The following is a 20,090-nucleotide window of genomic DNA, read 5'->3' as shown; positions in this document are numbered from 1 at the left end:
GGACCTGAGGAGCTCAGTGAGGTAGAAGCCAAGTGTGGGAACCCATGCTGGGAAAAAGGCAGCAGGAGGAGGCAAGGCTTAAGGTCAACAGGGACGGATGGGTTGGGCCCAAACCTTTTAGACCAGGGAGAATACGAGCCAAGATGTGAAGGCAGGAGTCTGCTCAGATCTCTAAGTTCACTGTGTCCTGGGTGGGACATAGGCTTAGTCTAAGAGGACAGTGGGCACTTCGGTCTAGATAACAGAGGGATTTGAAGGCCAGGCCAAACAGTGTAGGCGATCCTGAAGGCAACAAGGAGTCATGAAAGTTTGGGAAAAGCAAAATGACATGGCTAACACACACACACACACACACACACACACACACACACACACACACACACACACACCATTGCTGTCTCCGTCTCTGTCTCTATACGTCTTTAGACAGTTGTATTTTGTTTTGTGGTCTGTAGATGTAAAGGGCAAAAAAGAAGGAGCATATGCGGAGGGATGAGCAGGTCTCCCAACAGCCAAAACTCAGCCCAGGCTCACATGCCAATGGTCACCTTCACCCTGATATCGTTCCCAGTCCCCTCGATTGGAAATGAGCAATTCTCCCTGCAATATCATGGTCGTTGACAATAATAAAAATTGCCTATATTGATTATACTCTTGCTATGTCAGAGGCTATGTGTTTTATAGTTTTGGTGCCGTTCCATCTGGCTTAGGGGCGTTCGTTAAGTTGCCCAAGGTGATGCAACTGGAAAGTGGCTGAGCTTGGCCTGGAGCCTTGGCAACCTGTCTCCAGAGGCAGCTTTTCACCACTCTGCTGTTCTTGCTAAGAGAGGACTTGGCCCTGGGCTGCAAATCACATTAGTTAACATTTATCGAATGCTTGTGTTTCAGGCACTCTTCTAAGTGCCTTTTATGTTTTTAACTCCTTTCATCCTCACAAAATCCTATGAAGTGATTATCATTCCATTTTAAATGTGGAGAAATTGAGATGTGGGGAAATGAAGTAACATTCCCAAGGTCACAGGAGACTCAGGAGCTAGGCTCTGGCTAGGAAGACTGATGGCAGGGCCAGGCCCTACCGAGCTCCAGTGTGCAGGCAGCCAACCCTTCAGTGGCTCCTGTGGGTTCCCATTGGTCCCTGTGATCGAGCTGTTTGCGGGTGTGTCCCCCTCTCTCCGTGATGCTGCAGGCTCCTCGTGCAGAAAGCTGGGACCTGTTCATTCTAGAACCTTATGTGCAGCACATCTTTCACTGAGAAGGTACTCAGGAGGCGTTTGTTGAGAGAATGAGTGCATCCAACTTGGAGACAGTGGACCCTGTTGGTCCTGAGTCAGTTCAGAGGCCAGAAGGGGAGCCTGTCTCACTGGGTCAAGATTTATCTTCAGTGTCAGCATGAGTGTGATGTTTCCTGCTTGGGGCACTTTGAGTCCCTGTGAAAGAATGCTGTTCTTTCTAATGATACCAGAACCAGAAACTTCAATTTCCAGAATGTCAGAACTGGAGAAGGCTGGAAGAAGCATGTCTTCCAACCTCTTCCTTCGCTAGAGTGGGAAACAGAGGCTCAGAGACCAGTGGACCTGCTCAGGACCACAATGCAATCTCACCTACCTCCCTTTACTGGGCCAGTGCTCCGTGGAACACTGGGGTGTCTCTATGGAGCCCCTTCCCCACTTTTCATGGGAGGTTGGGCGAGAGGTCACCCAACTGTTTCAACAGTCAGCTCTGCTTTTTATCTGTTTCACATACTCGGATTCCCCTTACGAGTTCATTTTTACAAGGAAGCCTCTGGCTGAAAAATAAATGTTTAAAACAAATCACTGTTGTAGTAGTTATATCATGATGCAAGTTTAAAACAATTCCAAAGTACTTTTACATGTAACTCTTTTCCTCCTCATACTATGCAAGTAGTCCAGGCAGGTTTGGCATTATTTTTCCTGTTTTGTAGATGAGAAAACTGAGGTTTGGGGAGATCAAATGATCTAACTTATTACATTACATAGCACATTGGTGAATGGCAGGGCATAGAAGTCAGGTCATGGATCTCAAGGTAAGGTCATTTAGCATAATTACTACAAGCTTGGGAGAAAGTCTGGCAACTATAATTATTATTCTCCCCTCCCCCATAGATAATGCTAAGGTGTTTTCATTTCCTTCCCTTTCCCTTTCTCTTTTGTCTTCCTTCCTTCTTTCCCTGTCTTCCTTCCTTCTTTCCTCTTCACAATCAGTCACAGGTTGAGCTATTCCTACTCAAACTGTACAGCCATCAGTATAGAGGAAGTTACCTTTGACATGCAACTAATTTCTGTAAAACCTGCCTTGTATTAATAGGTATTATTTTTAAAAGTGGGGACATGATGGTCAAGAGACTGGTCTCTGGCATCAGACAGACCTGGTTTAAAAGGCAGACTTTCCTAATTACTAACTGTATGACCTTGCGCCAGGTACTTGACCTCAATGGGCCTCAGTTCCTGCTCTGTAGAATGGATGCAGCAATAGGCCTTGTCTCACAAGGCTGCTGTGAAGACTAACTGAGTTAATGCATGTACAACAATGAGCATAGTGTGTGGTTCATACCGTCAGTAAACTAAGAATTGATATTCAGTAGGATAATGTCAGGTGGAGGCTAACAGGCTTCTATGCTGCAAGATACTTCGATTTCAATTTGTTATCGACCATTACCAATCTCCACAAGATGTATATATTGTGGAGCATTTCTCAAACTCATTTGACAGTATAACTCCCTCTACGTGCAGAATGTCAAAGGGTAAATGGTTCCCAAACCACAAAACACTGCTCTAATGTCTCAGTTATTTTGACAAAAGATGGGGGATGGGCAAAACAAGATAAATCTGTGTGGACCAGTTTTATATGGCTTAGAAAGAGACTTTAATTTTTGAGGATAGCTGTCCTTCAAAGCTAGTATCAAAGCACTGGTGTTAAATTAGGATCTATAAAAATTACTGTATAGCTTGATTTATATATAGCTCCTTTGATTTCAAAAGCTAAATGTGTAACAAGCTTATTTGATTCCTAACCCTTTTTGTAGGGAAATAAAATAATATCTCCAGTCAGAAGAGCAGAGTAACGCCAACACCAAGCTTACCGTCATGTAAGCTAGCAGGCTGAGAAATCTGGTCCCACAGTTTGACAAAAAGAAAGCTGACAAAGATTTTTGAAGAGACATTGCACTTCAGAGATGAGAGCGCAAATTTCCCTTTCTTAGAGAAATGGGTTGGGTTATTATACGGTACTTTCATTCTCTACTGAGGATATGCAGGAACTTTGATTCTGTCTGAAAGAAAATCAGAGCCAGTAATTTGGTAAAGATTGGGGCTCACCATTTAGGAGAGGATTTAAACAATTCTGATAGTGAGAGGTCTTCTCCTGGGGCCAGTTACAATTTTTGATCTCCTGTTTTTCCAACTACTTCTAAAGATTCTTTGACTATAAGAAATGAGTCTAGATGATAGACCAGATTTTTTTAAGTGAATGAAGTCTAAAAAGGAGATAATCATAGAATAGTAAATTCAATTCATCTACCTTACACAGTCATTAAGTCACATTTACACACTTGTAACTCTAGGCTGCCTTTGAAACCACAGTCCCCGACCTCCAAAAGTGAGTCCATCGCAGTCAGTTTTTTAAAAATCAGTTGCCTATTTTGGCAAAGACAACTAGCTGGCCACCAAGATTCTTGTTCACCTTCCATGACACAGAGGTATTGGTGGAAGTGGCTGCCTAGCCAGCAATTAAATTGCCTTGTGTCAAGGCGGACCAGGTGATTAGCTTCTGGTCAATGGAATGCATTAGAAGTGATACACATCTTTCCTAGCCTGACTCCCCCAAATCTCCAGCACCATTTCTACTTTCTTTCTTCTTCATCCATTAGCTGGATGGTAATAGCCAGAAAGACCTAAGCAGACAGCAGAGCCTCCATAAGTCTTGAGTCTTTTAATCAGAGCCCTTGGCCCCAACCTGGAGACCAAGTGAACAGGAATTAAACTTCTATTGCATTCAAGTGCTGAGATTTCAGAGTTTATCTGTTACTGCATTGAGGGTTATCTTAACTACACACTTAAAGAATTTGAACGTAACAAGTTTATGTGTGACTTTGTCTGAGTTCTGCTTGAGGTGTTCTTTCATTAACTTTGTCAGCATTTTGTTTTCTTACTTGCAGGCAGATCTATGGAAATATGGGTCAGAGTTGTTTGCTTCCTGGTTGCCCAGCAACATTCAATAAACCGCAATACTAATAAACAACCACTATTTGTATGTGCTTACTATATGTCAATATGCTGTAGGCACTGGGGATATAATAAATAACACACCTATGGTCCCTGCTTTTAGAGAGGTGCTTTCAGACATTTTAGTCCTGCTTTTAGACATTTCAGCAGCAATAAGTGGAGAAGAAGGAAAGAGAATACATATGCGTATCTAGACCGGGGATCGGCAAACTTTATCTGTAAAGAAAGAGCCAGATAGTAAATATTGCAGGCTTTGTGGGCCTTTCAGTTTCTGTTGCAACTACTCGTGTCTGCTGGTGTCGTAGTACAGAGGCAGCCATAAACAGTATATAAATAAACAAATGTGGCTGTGTTCCCCAAAAAACTTTATTTTTGGACAATGAAAATTTAATTTCATATAATGTTCACATCTCATAGAATAGTCATCTTTTGATTGATTTCAACCATTTACAAATGTAAAGCCATTAGCTCATGGACTGTACAAAAATAGGCAGCGGCTGAATCGGCCTGCAGGCTGAGTTTGCCAACCCCTTGTAGAGCACTGAACTTATGAGAATATAGCAGAAGAAATAAGTACTATGAAGAAAATAAAATGGAAAAATGTGATTGTGCTGGGTAGGTGGGGGCTACTGCGGGTAGCTTGGTCAGGGATGGCCTCTCCAAAGTGACTTCACATGAGCTGAGACCGGAAGGAAAAGGAGAAACACAACCTATGGAACTGGAGTAATAAGGAAGCCAAGTGAAGGAACAGAAGGGTGCCAGGGTGGCTGTGGAGCAACGAGCTAGAGAGCTGATGTCACAGGAAAGTAGCAGCTAGGGTTCTGAAGGCCAAGGTCTGGTGTTATGTTACATTTTACCTGCAACAGGAAACTGGTGAAAAGTTTGAAGCAGGGGAACAATAATATAACCTAGTGTATATTTGAAAATTATGGTCCCAGCTATTGTGGTGGGACAGGGGGTAAGCTCATGGGCAGACGGGTAAGCTCATGGACAGCAGGACTAGTGGCTGGTAAAGAGGCTCTTGAATGAATCCGGGCAGCTGTGGCAGTGGCTTGGGGTCTGGGGTTAATAGTGGAAACAGAGAAGTGCTTGGATTGACTCTGTCTCTTAGAGCTCTAACAGGATGTGGCATGTCCAAAGTTGGGTAGCAAGGATTTAAAGAAAAACTTCCAAAGGACGTATGGAATGGAAGGCTGTGACTTCTTTGGGACTTGAAATTACTTTTGCCATCAGCAGGACTTGGTGTCACTTTAGTCTTCTTTCCTTTCGAGCTATACACAGGGTCAGAACTAGGGATCACAAACTCGGGGCAGGACAGGGGGACTGAAATCAACTTGCCATGAGAAGTAGAGGCCTTCAGTCTGGCCCCAAAATAACTACAGGACCAACCGTGACGGGCAAGGATGGTTAAATCAACAGTGCTGATCTCTGTATGAAAGACCGTGGAGAATTTTCCCTACTCTTGTCCCTTGGCAGCCATTTATCGGAATTTGTGATCCCACCTGAATTTGACAAGACATTTTATTTGGATAGAGACCCCTGTACATCAGTACCCCACAAGGAAATGGAATCTCTGAATTTCCAGAGGCAGTGCAATTCTGGCATTTGAAGCTCCTAAATGTACGCTGGATGGGTGCTTAGAGCACACACGTCAGTGGAATGCCCAGATACCTAGAGGGTGTGTTTGCACATTCACGTGCAGGATAAGGCCTGATGATCAGGAAAGTGTTCCCATGGCCCTGCATCAAGAAGCAGCAGCCACTCTTTATTACTTCCATCAAGTAAGGCTGCATAATGTTCACTGAAGCCAGCACAACTAGGTCACCCGTGAATCTGAGGAATTACTTTGCTACGAGGCTGATTGAGGAAAAGGCCTGAAGCCACAGATGTGGAAAAACTGATTTTCTGAAAGTCAGATTTCCTATAAACAAAGGGTGCTTAAGCCCACATTCTAAGAACGGATTTAGTCATTGGAAAGTAACTTGCAAAACAGCCTCGGGGTCTGAAAAACAAAGCCCAACCCCTTGCTTGTGGATTTTAATTTAAGGTTACTCTGTTATTTCTGTTTGCTGATTTATCCATTCCGTGGGCTTGCACAGCCTGACTCATTCAAACTTAAGGCTGACAAAAAATAAAAAAAAATAAAAAAAAATCCCTGTGGCCTAAAGAATGGAGTTAAAACAAACAAACAAACAAAGACAGACAAACAAAACATAGGCTGAATGCCCATTACTCGCTAGGTGCTACTTTTGGGCAATCGGGGGTAGCAAACATTATTTCATTTAAACCTGACAGCACCCTGGGAGGTAAGGGGTATTATCCCCCTTTTGGAGATGATGTAACTGAGATATCAGAAGCCCAAATAACTTGTTTAAGGTCACATGCCTAGTAAAGAGTAAAGCAGAGTCTTAAATCCTGGCCAGGCACAGGAACAGATGGGGTGGAGGGAGGCCTAGACAGAGGGGACGTGTATGAAGGCTCTAAGGTGAGAAAGAATACGGTGTATTCAAGGAAGTGAAAGTTGATAAGAATGATTGGAGTGGGGAAAGGAAGGGAATGTCAAGGGTCAAGGTCAGAGACAGAGGCAGAGGCCAGAGCACATGGGGTCTGATAAAATTCTGAGTGTTTTTCCCAAGGATTTGAATGTATTCTAAACATTTTAATATCCATCTATATTATATGTTACGTGGATACACATGCCCATGTACTTTTCATTCTGCATGAAAAATGGAGTGGATGTGACCAAGTGTGGATTAGGACAGGATGGTTAACTTCCTCCATAGTCATCATTTTGAAGTTCTTCAGAATCCCTCAGGAACAGCAGTAGCATTTTATACACATCTATTACTTTATAGTTTTCAAAGTAATTTCCCATCCCTGGGCTCTTCACAAGCACCCCGAGACAAAGGTCGGTATCTTTATCTCCATTTTGCAGATGAGCGAATCGATTCTCAGAGAAAGGGGACTCACTTGCCCAAAGACCCAGTTGGTTTGTGGCAGAGCTGAGTCTGGACTCCTCATTGCCAGAGTCTCTTCAAAGAGATCCAGTCTAGGAAAAGTGGGCCCATAAGGCCCTCAGCTCCTGCCAGAGCCTTTGCTCAGCCCTCTCCTCCCTGTGCAATGGAAGCAAAGGGGACCTTTACCTTTCGGATGCCGTCGTGCTTCATTTCAATCACATGGAGGGTATAGTTGGTTCGGCGTCCCTTCTCATTAAACTGCACGTTTCCTGTCAAGCCTTCAAACCGCACCTGGAAAACAGATCCATGTGGTGAGCAGTGAACTCAGCAGTTGTACCTCATGTTTGTTTGCTTTTTATACTCCAGTGAAAAATCCAGAACCCGAGAATGTTGCATGGGATGAGGTCTTGGAGTAGCATCAATGCTAAAAAAGACTCTGTACACCCTTGAATGTAGAAAGCACTGCTATTAGAGCACAGTTCTCTTTCCTACTAAACTGAGATTCATCCTGAAAACCTTTTCCACCCATTGCTTTAGGCAATCAGTAACAATGGGTCATAGTAGGTCTCCATAAGACATCTCTGTGCCACCCCCAATCAAACACGCCATTATGACCACCACCATGGGCACCGCCACTCGTCACACACCTTCAGAAGAAACTGAAGGAGGCTTGCTAAGGAAAGGGGCTGGTGTGCCATCCTGGTAAATCAGGAGAAGAAGCCAGCCTTACGATTGATGCCTTGGGCTATGCTTGAATATGGTTTTTTAATCCCTTTGTGAGGCCAGGGAATAAAGCACTTGGGAATCTAAAGACCTGGAATTGGGAGACATGAAGTTTATCCCAGCTTTCCTCTGACTAGCTGAGTAACCTTGGGCGATTCACCTCTGTAAGCCTCCAGTTTCCAAAATTCCTGCCCCATCGACCTTAAATGACACAGCACATGTGAAAGTGCTGTGAAAACTTAAAAGCACCCGAGAGAACCCTTTATGTTAAGACAGAGCAGGTAGGGCTTTACACAGGTCTGAGCTGGTTAAGACAAAATTTGTATTGGAACTCCAAAATATGCTGCATGGGATTTCTTCTCCACGAATGCGTCAGATCAAACTTTCATGGCCTCGTATCTTGAAGCTCATATTGAAGGTCAAGTAGTCATCATGGGTGATCCAAGACCTTGCAGGCTGAGCCTGCTGCTCTGGAGATGACCAATAAATCTCACCCAAGTCCACTCTAAAATTGGGGGTGAGTCTAGCTGCGTATCATTGGCTCAAGTGCCAGAAACCACATTCTCTAATGGTGACTGACCATGTGTCCTCGTATCAGTCTGGCTGAAGGCCAGTAAGATAAGTCTCTCCATGTAACCACTGTGAACCTGGCCCTATAACTCAGCACTGTTTATTTCCCCCATCTTCAAAGAGCTTAAAAGGAAGCCTGGCCGGGTTTTATCTTTTCCTGACAGTGAGCATCTCCTCTGCCTTCAGAAGGATAAAAAGAGCTGGTGAGTGTGCGTGTGTGTGTGTGTGTGTGTGTGTGTGTGTGAGAGAGAGAGAGAGAGAGAGTGAGAGAGAGAGAGAGAGAGAGAGCGAGCTCTGAGGCTGAGAGTGACCCTCTCCTGGCCTGAAGTCTCAGTGGGGAGGCTGGGACAGGCGCAGAGTGCTGAACAAATTATACAACAAGCTCTTCACTCTCTTAGGTGAAATCTAGAGAAATCCAACCCTGGAAAAGTCTAGGCTGGCTTTGTTTTTCAGAGAGAAAACAAAGCATAGATTCTGCTGCAAAGAATAGGAAAAAGGGAGCAATTTCAGTGCATCAGCAACTTGACCTTCTTCTCACTTCGGTCATCTCTTGCCCATCTTTAGCTTTCCCACATTCGTTCAGTTTCAAGATAGGGTTTCCACTGTGTTTCCCCGAAAATAAGACCAGGTCTTATATTAGTTTTTGCTCCAAAATGCATTAGGGCTTGTTCAGGGGATGTCATCCTGAAAAATCATGCAAGGGCTTATTTTCCGGTTAGGTCTTCCTTTGGGGGAAACACTGTAAGTACCAACTTACATGACTCATTTGGAAAACCAGACTGGGATAGACGCGCAGATGACTGGACAATAGGCTGATTTACCCAAACAGAAAGAAGTGTCATCAGTCACCCAAACGGGCATTTACTTTTTGGTCCTGGTCTCAAGTATCATACCAGTTCTCAGTATGGCGTACTGGTATGGCAAATCGCATACAGCCTCCGTGACTCTTTCCTCATTTGTGTAATGTGACCACTGAGAGTTAATTATGTCTTCAGGTGATTTTAAGGAATAAATGAGACATTTTGTGATTAATGCTTGGCCCATTGTGAGTATTCAACACAGGCCAGCCAGCTGTTATTATTGTAACTAACAGTGATATTAATATTACCACCACTTTCCAAGTGTTCCATGTTTATGAAGCACTTTTGAGCTTATTACTTTACCTCCATTCACAGGAACCCCCTGAGGTATGCCATTTAGAGATTATAATCTTCACTTACGTGGGAGAAAACAAAACTGGGAGATAAAGTCATTTGCTCAAGATTTATGGCTTATTAGAAGTGTCAGAGGCAAACCTAAAATCCAGAGTTTCTCATATACTCTGGTATCTTCACTTAAGATACCAAGTGGCTTCTCAACCAGGGGATAATACTACTGTGCTAGATTTGGGGTGCATGACACAGAAATGTACAAAGTAGTGTGTTTACGTGCCGACTGCTGTTACGCTTTCAGCGGGACCTTTCCCAGGCCATGCTGTGTGAATTCCCAATGACGTGTCCACGAGCAAATCCCCGAGTGTGTCTGTTTCTTGGTTTACTCCTCACAGAATAGAAATGCCTAGCGTCTTGTCTGAGACATAAATGTTCAATGCGTAGTATTTGTTATTTAGATGATGATATTGATGATGACTGATGGGTGCTGTGCTGTATAGGGTGGGTAAGAGGTATGGAAAACAAGAAGACTTAACATTGAGCCTTGGGACTAGTACGTTGCTTCAGAGCAGAGGACTCTTTTCAGCAGAAATGAGGGTCTTGTCGCTATTACTTTTACATGCCTTTTTAAAGTTTCAAAACAATCATTATCAGCAAAGTTCTAGTGACCCAAGGGCCCCTTGCATTGTCATAGAGTTTTTATAACAAGCTGCTTTATTCGATGTTCACAGAAACCCAGTGAGTAGCAAGAGCCCATTTTGCAGATAGGATCATTGAGATTCAGAGCTTATGGCACTTGGGTTCAGGATTCATTGTTAGTCATGAGAGGCCCGGGGCAGCTGAAAGCTCTTACCAACTAGTTGGGGAAGCCAAGACTTATACCCTTTTGGAGATAAATCAAAACATGGGGAAAGAGACATTCCAGGACAACCCTTCCATGACCACAGAGCAAGGAAAGGTCAATTTAATGATTCAGTCCTAAACAGTTTATGTGGACAGTCAGGACTCATAGTCAGAGGAAGAAGCTTCTCAGAAACACATGCTTCCGGCATATCTGGAGACCGCTGTCCTATCCACCAGGGCTTAGCCTCTGGTCTCTCAGCCCCCTGTCACCCACCCCCTGGAGTGACGGGGGTCAGACTGATGGACACTTGGGGTTTCCCCTCGGAGCCTGCCTTCTGGAACTCCCGTCGTTGTCCGGGTACCTGCCAACTCCTCCTGTGAGAGATGGAGAATTAACCTTTGGCTTCCTGTCAATGGTATTGGATGCAGCTCGGAGTCTGACATGTGTGGGTTGCTGAAGCATAACTTCTTTCCTGCCTGGTTATTGCTTCTACGACTTGAGCCGTTAACACGGATGACTCCTCCACTCCGTCCCTCGGGAGGCAGCAGAGCCGCTCTGGACCAGGGATCTGTGACCTCTTTGTGGCTGCCTTCAGCGGAATCCCTTCTGTTGGCCTCTCCCCCTGAATGAGTACTGGGTGTGGGAAGTCACGGTGGACGGGCTAGGTCCCAGTGGCCCTCTTCTTGTTGTTCTTCTTGCCAAGGCCAGTCTCAGGACCCATCTGAGCTTCTACTTTCCCCCCTGACCAATGAGAAGAATCATCTGAGCTCCAAGTATCTCGTAGTGTTGCCCTGATGTTCAAAGAGACTCATTATCCTTACCTGCACCCCCCACCTCCGCCCCAGCCTATGACAAGCCAGTGAGTTTGTCATATGACTCTATGACTAAGAGGAGTATGGCCATTTAGTAGATGAGGAAGGCAATGCCAGAGAAGTGAGCAAATAGTCCAAGATCTCCCAGGTAGTGCTTGAGAGCCGCAGTGAGAAGCCAGCTCTTCTCTTCCAAGCTCCTAAGAGGCCGGGCCTGATGCCCACAGTCCTGCTCCTACCCCGACTCTCGTCTCCTGCTAGCTCTTATTTACATCCTCCCCCAGACCCTCCAAAGCCACAGTCTCTCTTTGTTCAACGGTACCTTCACCCTTCCTTTAATTCCAATTTGCTTGCGAGAGTTGCAGGCTACATCTCTCATTCTGGAATAGTTGATAACAGCTTTTCCTGTCACTCGTAAGTGAATGATAAATTATATGACCACCCTTTTTAAAGCCCCAGTCGTCGCCCTATAGGAAGCCTTACTTATGTCCACATTCCTCAGTCATGGCATTCTGCTCTGAGAGTCCGTAGCACCGAGAGCCAGGCCCTGCGTCCATACCTTTACAGCTCTTATTTCTCAGGGGCTTCCCTTCCCTTCAAAATTGGGTCTTGAGTCCTGAAAGGCAGCAACTATCTTTGCCTGTTGCCCACCCCATCGCAGACCTCATCTACCAAAGTGCTGGGCATGCATTTACTTCAATATGCTTGATCATTGGCAGACAGATTGCACACTGAGAGGGAGGGTCACTTTTAGGGCACATACTCTTTATCCAAGGTCCTGGGATAGACTTCCAGAAGTGTCTATGGGCCCCCCACCTCCTGGTCATGCAAACATAAATGTTTGTACCTATGTGCATTTTTCTGGGAAAAAGAGCCCAAAGCCTTTTTATCATATCCTTAAAGGTCCTATGACCCCCAACTGCTGACCCTGATTTGGGGAGGTGGGTCTTCTCTGCCAGCCAGAAGCCAACATATGAGCGCCCTAATGCCTCCACCTTTCTGGAGCACGGAGGGCTTCTGGGATGTGAGCTCCTTAATATTCTGAGCGGCTCTCTGCGTGTCAGGCAGGGGCCAGGCAGCGGCTGATTATCTGCATTCTGCTGGGAAATTATAGTGGGGTGAGGGGTGGGGGTGCATGGATGTTGCTGAAGGCCATGTACTCTTGTTAGCAGGACCACAGCTTGTGTGTCTTCCCTGGCTGGCCCTTTCAGGCTTCAGAGAAGAGCCGTTATGTGTACAGAGAGAGGTAGCAACTCGACGTGGGTTGGAGTCCCAGTGTTGCCACTAACTAGCTATATAATTTTGGAACGTTTCTTAACATCTCTGAAGCTCACTTTCTCCATTTATAGAGCACAATTAATAAAATTAGCTACCTCAGAGTGTTATATTGAGGATTCAGTGAGATCAAACGTGTAAAGCATGTTCAGAGCCTTATACATAGTAAGCTCTTCACACATCATAGCTGATATTACCATTACTTTTAGAATTTGACTCCCCCTTGTGCTAGCCCTCCAGGTAGGTGGTGCTGGGGTCTCCAAACCTAACTTACAGACATCCCAGCCCGACCACAGCTAAACCACAGGTCCCATCCCATTGTACAACCCAAAGGCCAGTGGTCAGGGCAGCAGACACCTGAGCCCCCAACCCTGGGTTCTAAAGACTGAATGCCATTGGGATTTACCCAGCCTGTTGTTGGCACACAGTTGCTCTCTAGTGGAGTGGCTATTTCAAGCAATGGGTCTAGAAGACAAAATGGATAGATAGTGGCCACGACTGAATGAGAAAGGTCCCAGAGGTCAAGGTGTATAAGCAAAGGCCCCTGGGGTCATAGGACAGACTTGGGTCAGGAGGAGGAGCCCTGCATGGGGATCTCGTCCAGCCTCTGCTGCTAAGCTGCTGCGTGACCCCGGAGGAGTCACTACCCACTCTGGGTTGGCTAGAAAGTAAGGGAAAAGGGGCATCATTAATCTCTAAGACCTCTTGTAGCAATAAATTCTTGTGATTCTGTATGCTTAACAAAGATTTGAAAAATAAATCAGTTTGAATAGCTGATCTTAGGGTCAGAATGTTGGGGTTTGTTTCTGCTTTAGTTTTTGTGACTAGTTCCCCCATCCCCACCCCCTAATAGAGACTGAAGGGAGTTTTTTGCGGGCAGGTCTTGCTTTCTCTTAATTGTCCCCAGGGCTTGGCCCAGGCCGGTGCGTGCTCTCGGGAGCAGATGATTGGCTACTGGAGAGGGACGGAGGCACATGTGTCTTGACTCCAGACAATATAAAAAAGAGGTCATTATGCTTTTCACTAAGGTAATTGCCTCCTCAAAAACCCCACCAAGGCCGAAGCAGAAGAATGAGTATACATTACAACCAGAGGGACATGAGTTAGACATTCAGATAAAACACAAACAAACAAACAAAAAGCAGATGCTTAGACTCCTTAGAGCCAGTTGAGATGCAGGAGTCCTCTCTCCCACCTCCTCATTGTCAGGAATAAGGAAAGGAAGGTCTGTAGGAGGTCTGAAGGAGTATTTCAGAGTCACCCAGATACCAAGGGACCCAGCTGGACTTGGAACCCAGCTCTCTTGCCTCTGGTTCATAGCATTTCCTGCCACCCACGTTGCCTCCCAGCCTTCATCACTGTCATGATGGCGTCAGAATATCCTTCCAGGGACGTCATTAGGATGGGAGAGGCAAGGGAGTCGAAAGGGTTGTGAAGCTGAGGGCAAGTGCCTGGGACCTTCTGAAACCAGTCTCACATTGCAAATGGAATCTGTCTCGACTGTGGAGTCTGGACGAGCATTTTAAATAAGCTAGAAGGCAGTCGCCGCACCTTAGGCAATTGTTCGGAAAGCTGTCTGGTGTCTGGTACTGCTGCGAAGTGATTCGGGGCCACCCTGCCTAGACGGGGGATGGCGGAAAGGGCTGCTGGTGGATCCCTGAGCATGTTTTTCCTGTCGTCACAGAGCTGCTGCTTAGCTCCATTCCAAAGGACAGAACTCAAATTCTCCTCCACGTGAAGGCACTGCATCTGAGCTGAGGAACAGCTGGTCCTTCCTTGTCTCTCTCTCCAGGTTGTGAAAATTGCTAGAGCTGTGCTGTGCATGTGTGGTTGCAAAACAAATGGGGAGAGCTGTACATTTTGCTCTACATTTCTCCCTCATTCAGAAATGCTCCTTTCCTCCCCTGGGAGCCCAAATTCACCTTCTGTTGAGTGTAGCCTTAAAAGTTGAGCCGGTTTTTTCCAGGCAGCTCCACTGGGTGGGAAGGGCGGGTGCTGGGGGCATTTGCACCAAACGGTCTTGCCACTGTGCCTGCTACTTTGACATTCCTCTGCAGAAAGCATACTCTCATTGCCCAGTCCCCTTTGGAAATACAGCCTATCAGGAGGCATCAGAAGCATCAGACGGTGCTATCTGCCTGCAGTTTGAGAGTCATAGTCTGGGCTGCAGGTGCTTTTAGAGACTTCTAGAGACTAAAAGAGACATATAGGAGCTCTGAGACTGATAAAGCTGAGGGCAGGTCTCTAGAATCTTCTACACCATGTTACATATACAGCCCACGTGTATCATTTTCTCATCCTGCTTCTACAGGAGATATATTACTAATTGGGTATTTCTGTTCTTCCCTGTTGAATCTGGAGTCAGCCTCAGAATCCTTTGCATAGCCCCTGACTGGAGTGGCCATGACCATTTCCTATCCCTGCTCTTTAACTGTTCTTAAGTGCAAACAAAATAAGATGATCACAGTGCTGAGCAGCAGGAAAACAGGACCACAAGGACAGAGAGACAATTCAGGGCTCCCTCATGAACCGTGCACAGAGAGCAAAGGTAATAAAGAAATCCAGAAAAGCAGGGCAACAGAGGAGAGTCCCTAGGAGACCACTAAAATGGTTCCGTTTCATCCCTGTGTATTTGAAGTCTTCTTTCCAAATACAGAATCACCAGTTTCCCTTTTTCAGCATATTCCCTAAGCAGAAAAATAGAGCTTTTGCACTATCAGGAATGATTGATTGGTCCATACTATTGTTTTTCGTTTTGTTTGTGTGTTTCTTTGTTTTTAATTTGTCCACGAGCTTCCATATATGCCAAGGGCCACAAACACCGTGCAGTGGCTTTCCGAACTTCAAGCATGTGCTACCTTTTCTTTTAAATAGTTACATTCCACTTGACACTGATGCTGAAATCCCCATGAGGCTCCCATAAGATGGGCAGCCGTTGCTGGCCTCACCTGCTGCAGAGCCCTCTGGATATCGATCCCCTGGCCCCAAGGCACAGCGGGGTTCGCCAGGCAGTCCCCAGCATTCCCCCGGCGCGATATATCGATTCTCTGCCTCCGCAGGCTCTGGAAAGCTTCCGCCATCACCTTCACCCCATCGTAGGTGAGCGCAGAGGTGTACTGGTGGGAGGAATGGAGACAGTTAGGTGTCAGAGAGCTCTGACAGGGAGGCAAGTGGGAGCTGTACCTGGGAATGTGTTTCCTGGTGATGAGAATGCCTGCAGTGGGCCAGGTATGGTGTGTGCGTGGGGCTGGGGGGCACTGGTGAACCAGGAAGTGCCTGCCCCTTAGATGGGGGGCTGCTGCTCTACCTCACTAGCCAATATTGCCCTCCGGAACTGTGAATTCAATACTGCTGCTTGTGATTTTTGGAAGAGAAGCCAGAATGCTAGATTTTTGTGTGCAGTCTTGCCATTTTAAAATGTTTGCTCAATTGGGGGAAAAATGCATAGATTAAATTCAACACGTCTGTATCATCTGTTACAGTCCACGGGATGTTGATTTTCCCTGTATTACAGTTAGCAATTGAGAACTAGGAGGAAGTATTTACTCTATCGCTCCTGTGACAGTAAAAGAAAAAAATAATCCAAGAAGAGTGAGCACTTCATTATTTCCACATGTGGCTCTTCCAAGTGGCAGCTTTATATTCTGCACACTCTCCCCTTGGGCTTATTCATGATAACCCTCAATTTTCCCCCTCTTACCTTTAAGGGAGCTAAGATGTCAGTGAAACCAAACCACAATAACAATCCAGGACAATATTTCCTGGCTTTGGAACTCACATCTGTTGTCTTCATTAATTTGTCCCCAATGCCTAGCACCTGCTCTGGCACATTTGAAGTTCATAGTAAAGAGTTATAGAATCAATGTGTAAGTATTTTTCCAGTTTTCAACTTTGATTCTCTCTCATTTGATAGTCTGCTCCAATCTTTTGAAAATTGGGTGGGGCATTTACATATTACTTAATTAACTGCTGTGATTTGCTCATTGCTTTAAAGCACATTTGTCATTTTGTTTGCTTAATTGAAATGAGTCTGCATTTTGAATTGTTAAGTCAGTATGAGCAAAAGTGGAATGAGATGCATCTCAGTTAAATGGGCTGCCATTCACCCAAAGAAACAGACCTAGTGATGAGAGAGTTGAAAAGCATTCACCATTTGGCCTAGACAAACAAATTTGGCTTCAGAAGCCTCCTCAACGCAGTGTTTCCTACAGCCACTGCCAAGCTACTGGGTTTGACATAGGAATGAAAAATTACCTGCTATCCTTATTCTAAACCATTATCAACTAGCAAACACTATAGACTTTGGCTGCAGAATTTATAGCTACATTGCTGGGTAGTGAGCAGCAGAGAGTCTGCATGATAATCGGGAGTTGATTTTCTGAGGCAGAGAAGTGATTGAGATTGCTTAGTTAGAGATTTCCCTTAATTTTAGGTGGGTACATAGCTGACCAGAATAAGGGCCAGCTCACTGCACAACTCAGAGAGGCTCAATCCACAAAGAAATGAAAGCAAACAGCATCCCTCTAGAGCTGTGCAAAATGGTGGCCCTTTCCAGAATAGAGACACCATTTTTTCAGCTTTCCCTGTTGCTAGCTGGGGCGAGATTTCCGGGATGTGGCCAGCAACATCTGAATAGGTGATCTGTGTGCGACTTCTGAAAAGGGTTTTTTAGAGGAAGTAGTTGTGCTCTTTATTTTCCCCTTCCGACTGGGTAGAATACTGAGTTAATGGTTGGAGCTTCAGCAGCCATTTTGGGCTATAAGGTAGCTTTCATATGCTGAGGAAAGTAGAGCAAGAAGATAGAAGATTCCCAAGTGTTTGATGATTGTGGAGCCGTTGTACAAGTCCTGGATTGCTGACTTCTGGATTTTTGTTTATATGAGAGAAAAATGAAATGTCTATCTTGTTAAAACCATTGTTATTCTGGATTGTCTGACTGTTGTACCATCAATCTTTACGGATATATTTTCCTTAGCTCATTCCTCTTAGAAAGCCTATCCTTCTCTAAAGATAACACTGTGAAGAAATCTGGGGCAGGCAACGGGACCAGTCTGGTCCTTTGCCGGCTGCCCCTCCCCTCACCTTAGGTCTCTTCCAGTCCACCCGTGTGTGGTCTCGGGCATCATTGTTCTTCCATTGTTGCATGATCTTGGCTGGGATGGTGTCTGTGTAGTTCACCAGCTGGAAACCTGTCACATTTGCTCCACTTTCCTTGAATTTGTTTAAGTCAATGTCCATGAAACCCTGTGCAGGGAGGAGGAAAAAGAAGTCAGAACACGCTGCCTGGATAAATCCTTGTCACCCTGTTACTGAATCACAGGATTGTCCATCCTGTTTCACAAGGTGGAACCAACTGAATGGAGAGACAGTGGTGTCTCCCTTCTTTCTGAGCTCAGTTATCACTAAGTTTGTGCACAACGTTAGCACAGTGGTTAAGAGTGCTTGCCCAGGAGCCAGCTGTGCCTGGGTCGAAGGGCTGGCTCTGGAAAGCACAGTCGTTAGTGATACTACCTCAGACTGAGTTACCGGATGGTTTCTTGTGAATAATGAAGGTTAGGAGGTTGGGGAGAAAAAGCAATGCGATGACGCAGGTCAAGCACGGGGTGCCGACTGAGTGATTGATAAATGGTGGCTGGAATGATCATGACACCACAGAGATAGAACAGAATAGCAAACAGAAGGAGGGAGTTGTCTCCTCCATCACCCCCACCCTCCACCCTTTTGAGAGGAGAGAAATCTGAAGTCCATGGGGGCGGGATCCTGTGGGCTGCCCAGTCAGCAGCAAGTCTGTGGAAGAGGCTGGATTCTGACCATCCCTCGCCCTGTGCTCTTTCCTGTACCACAGACGAGATCTCTACTCAGTGAGATCTGTTCAATTCTAACATCCGCAAAGGATTCTTTATTGGGAATGAAACCTTCCTCCCCACTTGGTGAAGTTCATTAAAAATCAGGAAGCCTTCAACTGAAAAAGGAAATCTTGTATTTGTATAATATATTCCATAATATAGAGTACTTGCGCATCTATGGACTCATTTCACTTTATGACTTCATAACGTAGACATTATATGTCTATTTGCCAAATAAAGACACTGAGACAGAGTGTCAGGGAGAATTGACTTGTACAAGGACATTTGATGAGTTAGCCGTAGGGAAGGACCAGAACTAAGGTCTTCTGAAGCTCTTTGCTCACTCATTCACTCACTCATCATTCAACAAACGTTTCTGAGAACCAATAATGCATTATTCTACTAGTGACTAAAATAAGTTCTTTCTCTTATGAAGCTTACATTCTACTGGGAAAAACAGGCAATAAACAAATAAACAAGTAAATAGGTAGCATAGTAGATACAGTATAGTTCAGTATCATATACTTTGCAGTAGCAATGGGTCCTATGAAAAGTGGGGGGGGGGGGAGGCGGGCCATGTCATGCTTTGGCAGGCATGATCAGGATGAGCTTCCCGGAGGAGGTGGTGCTGGACCAGGGACCCGAGTGAAGACAAACCTTGTGTGTGCACTAGGGGGAAATCCCGGGAAGGACATTCTGAGCAAAGGCTCAGAGGTGGAAGGATGCTTGGCATGTTCCAGAAATAGTAAGGAGGTTGGTGTAGCTGTAACCCAGTGAGTGAGAGAGCAGGAAATGTGGTCAGAGTGGCAGCCCAAGGCTGGCTCACATAGAGCCTTAGGATAACTCGGGTTTCTTTTTAGGTATTGTCGGGGGCTCACTGCAGGGATTGGAGCTGGGGTTGTATAGTCAATGTCCTTCGGGCTTCATGGCTTGGGGAAACTGCCAAATCCTAGCAAGGAGCAAATGGGGAGAAAGCACAGGGGAAGCAGTTTGGTGGATTCAGGGTGGGGGGAGCCCTGGACTGACAGCCAACAGCTCTGTGTGCCAGTCCCAGCTCTGCCTGGGATCCTACGGCACCGTCCAAGTCTCTTAATTTCTTATTGACCTGACCTAGTTTCCTTATCTAAAAGATCCAGTTATAAATGACATCATGACTCAAAGACACTCCCCTACCCTATGCCTCTCAAGTTCTGTGATTCTTTATTGTTTGTGTTTTATAAACAAACCAAGGTCAGTCCCACTCAGACCCCTTGTCCTAGCTACTTTCTCTGTCTGGAAGTGTGTCTTCCTGGATGGCTCCTTTCCATCTTTTGGATCTCAAATAAAATGCCGTCTCTTCAGAGGGGTCTTTCCTGACCTCGTATTCAAAGGTCCAGTTGTTGCCCTGTGGTATATGCTACAGTGCCCTGCTCATTTCCACTCCTCTTTACCCACTGATAGACCAAGAACCTTTAGCAGTGTGACTGACACAGTTAATAGCCCAGAATACATGTCTCACCTTGCCAAAGAGGGGCCTTTCAGTACAGATTTCTGTCTTAAGGGAACATTTGTGGGAGTGCTCACTAGGTTTCTCTCCTTGACATCAACTTGCAAGGTTGGTGACAAGCCTAAGGTGGATGTTTCCCAAGCCTCTGAATGTATCTGAAGCCTATCAGTGCCCACCTACCACACATC

The 20,090-nt window shown here is 45.5% G+C and overlaps 1 protein-coding gene across 2 annotated transcripts in view; it reads right to left on the bottom strand.

Moving 5' to 3' along the window:
* The window catches only part of GRIA1 (glutamate ionotropic receptor AMPA type subunit 1), a 283,850-nt gene that overhangs the window by 97,687 nt on the left and 166,073 nt on the right, over positions 1-20,090 (bottom strand). For both annotated transcript variants that reach the window (XM_081034833.1, XM_081034834.1), the window contains exons 6-8: positions 17,653-17,814; positions 15,519-15,686; positions 7,385-7,489 (exon numbers count right to left, since the gene is read on the bottom strand). In XM_081034833.1, coding sequence (XP_080890959.1) covers positions 7,385-7,489; positions 15,519-15,686; positions 17,653-17,814 — 435 coding nt within the window. The remainder of the gene's footprint in view (positions 1-7,384; positions 7,490-15,518; positions 15,687-17,652; positions 17,815-20,090) is intronic.

This window comes from Rhinolophus hipposideros (assembly GCF_964194185.1).
Source record: "Rhinolophus hipposideros genome assembly, chromosome: 23".
NCBI classification, from domain to species: Eukaryota; Metazoa; Chordata; class Mammalia; order Chiroptera; family Rhinolophidae; genus Rhinolophus; species Rhinolophus hipposideros.
This window is presented reverse-complemented; position numbering and strand designations above follow the sequence as displayed.